We start from the raw sequence: 5,000 nt of genomic DNA, 5'->3' as shown, positions 1-5,000 counted from the left end.
ACACACACTCCGCTATAATTACACTGGGATAGTCTAGGAGGGTCTTTGTGTTTGATCTGGGCTGTGATTGAAGTGTCGGCCTTCATCGGCTCAAGGCTCTTCAGGAGATCAAAGGGGGAGTGATGGAGGTGTGAGTGAACCGAACACCCGGCTCTGTAATCACCACCACCCTCCACCATCCTCCCGTCACTCCGCCCTCCGCCGGCACTGTCCTGCAGAAATCCTACCATATGAACCCAAATCAGTAACCCCGCCCCCTCCCAGAGGCTCCTGATTTACCACCTGGTGTGTGGAGCCACTAAAGATAGCAGCCCCCGGGATATCCTAGAAGCTAGTTAGCAACAGCATAGCAACTGCCTAGCAACCCCATAGCAATTGTCTGGGACTCCCTGGAAACTGCATTGCAGACGCATAGCAACTGCCTGGGATGGCATAGCAACTGCTTAGCAACAACATAGCAACCGCTGGTAGCAACATGGCCCTAGCAACCACCTGAGTCTTGCTTAAGCTCAGGAGAGCTCCTCCCTCTGGCTGAAGTCTGGTATCTCTGCAGGGTTTGCAACTACGAGATCTTCTGGTACACTCACAACCTCTTCATGCTCTTCTACATCGTACTGATGCTGCACGTGGTCGGGTGAGTCCCCCCCCCCCCCCTCACACACACACACACACACACACACACACACACCTCCATTAATATCTCCCTGTTTCCAGAGGGGCTCTGAAGTACCAGACGAATGTGGACACCCACCCCCCCGGCTGCATACGAGCCAATCAGACCAACGGAAGCTCATACACATGGTCCAATCAGAAGCCAGAGACACAAACACAAGGAACGCCACTCACAGTGTGTGGAGAAGACGCCCACTTTCAGCCTCATTTCCCTCAGGTGGGTCTATTAGCTTCATCAGAAACACCTGCCTTATACCTCCACTCACTGGACACTTTATTAGAAACACCTGCCTTATACCTCCACTCACTGGACACTTTATTAGAAACACCTGCCTTATACCTCCACTCACTGGACACTTTATTAGAAACACTCAGTACAGAATAAATCTCTCTACACTTTGTGTAAAATCTGAGTAATGACCCTATTCAACTGTGTGTGTGTGTGTGTGTGTGTGTGTGTGTGTGTGTAGACGTGGCTGTGGGTTACAGCACCCCTCTGTCTGTACTGTGCTGAGAGGTTGTATCGCTGCATCAGGGGCAGCACACCGGTTACCATAGTTTCAGTCATCAGGCACCCTTGTGATGTCATCGAGGTGCGCATGCTGAAGAGCGGATTTAAGGCCCGCCCTGGACAGGTGAGCCCCGCCCTTCTTTTTCTGTTGCTATGGAAACTGACAGCCTCCTATGCACAGTGTAGCACTCTGTATCACTCAACTTTGTAACCATGTTAGCCTCCTAGCTTCAGTGCTAATTGGTGGGCTATAAGATTCCATTACTTAAAAGCTCATACCAGCTTGTCCAGAAATGCATGTGTCCTTTAGTGGTGGCACTCCCCGTCTGTAGGGGGAGCCCAGGAGCAAGGAAGGCAAATTCTCCACAGTGCTGCTTTAATTTGACGTATTTGGATAAGGAACTGTTTCACTATCTCTGAATGTGTGTGTGTGTGTGTGTGTGTGTGTGTGTGTGTGTGTGTGTGTGTGTGTCCTCAGTACATCTTGCTAAACTGCCCGAGTGTGTCCTCGTTTGAGAACCATGCTTTCACTCTGACTGAGGTGAGTCTGTGGGGTCTTTTAATTAGCATATGATCATTTTATTATAATGAATGAAGAATGGACCAATCTGGTCAAAAGTATTGGGACACCTGCTCTTTCCCTGCTTCTTCTGAAATCAAGACTATTAAAGAGTTGATCCTGCTTCTGTTGGAGTAACTGTCTCTACTGTCCAGAGAAGAAGACTTTCTACTAGATTCTGGAGGAGCATTGCTGTGAGGATTTGATTGCATTCAGCTACAAGAGTGTTAGTGAGGTCAGTCAGGATGTTGGATGATGATTAATCACCACCCCACCTCATCATCCCCACCTCCTCCCAAAAGTACTGGATGGAGCTCCTCCACCATCATTCCAGAGAACACAGTTCCTACACTGCTCCACAGCTCCTCAATGCTGGGGGGCTTTATACCCCTCTAGTCCACGCCTGGCATTATTAGGCAGCATGGAGCCAATAGGGTCATGATGTTGATCTGCTCCAGAGGGTCCTATTCTATTGGCAGTACTTCTTCTCTACAGGGACTAGACAAGCTGTGTGTGCATTTGCACATCTGTGTCAGCAATGGCTGCAGCTTAAAGCAGCTGAATGCATTCAGTAGAAGGGGTGTCCACAAACTTTTGGACATGTAGTGTGAGGCTGTGTGATGTCACACTTAGGTCTCCTCCTCTCCAGTGTGGAGTCACCCACACAGCGCCCCCTGCTGGCCCTCAGCCTCCAGTGCAATCCTGAAGCTCCTGCACTGCGGTTCCGTGTTTCCTGTTCTTTAAAATCAGCCAATTTAATCTTCCTCCATTAACATGTGCTGTGTGTGTGTGTGTGTGTGTGTGTGTGTGTGTGTGTGTTGGTTTTCAGTGTCCAACACATAACAAAGAAACATTTGGCATTCATATCCGGGTGCTCGGAGACTGGACTGGTAAGAAAACACACACACACACGAACACACACACACACACACACACACACACACACACAATTAAATTACCAGTTTCATTCTGTTTTTCATATTTGACTCAATACCCCCCTTCTTTCTCTCTCTCTCTCTCTCTCTCTCTCTCTCTCTCTCTGGTAGAGTGTTTATCTGAGCTACTGTTTCCTGAACTGAGCCATTCTGAGATTCTTCCCATGATTCATCAGCGCACATATCCCAAGTACGTGTGTGTGTGTGTGTGTGTATATGTGTGTGTGTGTTGTGGGAAAATGGTGTGTGATGTGATTGTGTGGGACAGTGTGGATACAGAGATGTAAGGTCATGACCTGCTGCCCTTAACGCCCCCTCAGATTAGAGTATGACGCCTGTGTGTGTGTGTGTGTGTGTGTGTGTGTGTGTGTGTAGAGCCTGTACATTCACATCAGGGACGCTATAGCAACCAGAGCTGCAGAGAATGCGTGTTATGCTAGTTAGAGAATGCGTGTTATGCTAGTTAGAGAATGTGTGTTATGCTAGTTAGCATCATCTGCTGTAGGTGATTGGAGGGGGGGGGGCAGGACTGCTCACTGGGACTGACAGTCACTGACGGATGGCTGTGGCATCACCTGCAACCTCCTGTCCTGATTGGATGCGTGCTGATTGGATGCGTGCTGTGTGCTGATTGGATGTGTGCTGTGTGGTCCCGCCCAGGCTGTACGTGGACGGTCCGTTCGGCACTCCGTCAGAGGAGGTGTTTAACTACGAGGTGAGTGTGTGTGTGGCCGGAGGAATCGGAGTCACACCCTTCGCCTGCGTCCTACACACACTGCTGTGAGTATTACACCTGTTTGTGTGTTCACCTGCGAGTGTGAGAGTATGTGTGTATGTATGTATTTACCTGTGTGTGTGTGTGTGTGTGTGTGTGTTGCAGTGGGGGGTGGAGTCAGTACAGGCTGAGGAGGCTGTATGTGGTGTGGGTGTGTAGAGAGCTGCAGTGTTTCTACTGGTTCGCTGACCTGCTGTGTGACCTCCACCACAAGGTAACACACACACACACACACAGTTGTGCAGGTGAATGGTCATGTAGGTGAAGCTGGAACTGAGTGTGTTGGTTTACAGCACCACTTGGATTAATACTGACCCCCCCCCTCTCTCTCTCTGTAGTTGTGGGAGGAGAATCGTCCAGACTATCTGAACATCCGTCTCTACCTCACTAACACACACCAGCTACAGGTACACACACACACACACACACACACAGCCGGTTGGTGTGTATGTGTGTATTATCAGTAATATTGATGAATATTAATAATCCGTCTGTAGTTTTAGGTTCTTGGGAAAAGTGACACAAATCTCTTCCTCTCCAGAACCTCACGGAGGAGCGGTTCCGCCCCCTGAGCTCCCGCCTCCTGATTGGCCGACCCAGGTGGAAGCTCCTCTTTCAGGAGATTGGACGGTCCAATCAGCAGTGAGTTCAGAGCCTCATTCTGAGCAAAAAAAGAAACCAGGCCTAGGTCAGTGAGGTTCTCCTCACCATGTTCTACTGGCAGTGTTGTGTCTAGAACCGCACCGGGTGCCGAGACTGTGGCTGAGGTTAGTGCAGAGACGCCTTTTAGATTTTACACTGAGCTCCGTCATCAGAACCCGCTGAGAGAACCCGCTGAGAGAACAGCTGAGAGGGGGCTCACACTGCCCTCTGGTGGAGAGTTCCAGCTTTTCTTTCAGCTTCATTTGAATATTCAAATTTATTTCCAGAGAAGCTTCTGAAGGTGCGGAGGGGCTGCAGTGTGGGGCGGGGGGCGAGTGTGTAATGGTAGAGAGAGAATCACTGTAAACACTCCCTCTCCACCTTTAAGATGGAGGTTTGTGGAAGAGTGGCTCCCCCTGCTGGTGTGTAATGGTGCAGTGAAGCTCTGATCTTAGAGGAAGAAAACACCCACACTGCTGCAGCTGCACCACCCTTCCCCTGCACCACCCCTCCACTCAACCCTCCCCCACCACCTTCCCATAGTACAACTTTATTGAGGGTTTTTTTTCTGCTGAATAAAGTCTGAATTCTCTCTCTCTCTCTCTCTCTCTCTCTCTGTGTGTGTGTGTGTGTGTGTGTGCGCAGTAAAAAAGTAGGTGTGTTCTGCTGCGGTCCTAAAGGCGTCTCCAGAGAGTTACACAAACTCTGCAACTCGTTCTCCACTTCAGGAACCGTCTTTGAGTACAACAAAGAGTCCTTCAGCTGAGACCCACAAACAACAAACAAACAACAACAAACAAACAACAACAAACAAACACCTCTACAGCTGGAGAAGCCGACAAACTTTAGGAGGACCTGATTGACCAAAGAAGAAAAACTGAAAAATGGAAGTATTGAAGGACGGAA

At 49.4% G+C, this 5,000-nt stretch overlaps 1 protein-coding gene across 3 annotated transcripts in view; it reads left to right on the top strand.

The window, feature by feature from the left end:
* The window catches only part of nox4 (NADPH oxidase 4), a 12,967-nt gene that overhangs the window by 6,918 nt on the left and 1,049 nt on the right, over positions 1 to 5,000 (top strand). For all 3 annotated transcript variants that reach the window (XM_072672084.1, XM_072672083.1, XM_072672081.1), the window contains 11 exons: positions 554 to 634; positions 715 to 889; positions 1,143 to 1,307; positions 1,662 to 1,724; positions 2,572 to 2,632; positions 2,789 to 2,867; positions 3,338 to 3,457; positions 3,558 to 3,666; positions 3,791 to 3,859; positions 3,994 to 4,094; positions 4,740 to 5,000. The exon at positions 4,740 to 5,000 is cut by the window's right edge and continues 1,049 nt beyond it. In XM_072672084.1, the coding sequence (XP_072528185.1) occupies positions 554 to 634; positions 715 to 889; positions 1,143 to 1,307; positions 1,662 to 1,724; positions 2,572 to 2,632; positions 2,789 to 2,867; positions 3,338 to 3,457; positions 3,558 to 3,666; positions 3,791 to 3,859; positions 3,994 to 4,094; positions 4,740 to 4,860 (1,144 nt within the window). In that variant the 3' untranslated portion in view covers positions 4,861 to 5,000. The remainder of the gene's footprint in view (positions 1 to 553; positions 635 to 714; positions 890 to 1,142; positions 1,308 to 1,661; positions 1,725 to 2,571; positions 2,633 to 2,788; positions 2,868 to 3,337; positions 3,458 to 3,557; positions 3,667 to 3,790; positions 3,860 to 3,993; positions 4,095 to 4,739) is intronic.

Source organism: Salminus brasiliensis, unplaced genomic scaffold (genome assembly GCF_030463535.1).
Source record: "Salminus brasiliensis unplaced genomic scaffold, fSalBra1.hap2 scaffold_170, whole genome shotgun sequence".
Classification (NCBI taxonomy): Eukaryota; Metazoa; Chordata; class Actinopteri; order Characiformes; family Bryconidae; genus Salminus; species Salminus brasiliensis.
Note: the sequence above shows the minus strand (reverse complement) of the source record. Positions and strands in the feature narration are given on the sequence as shown.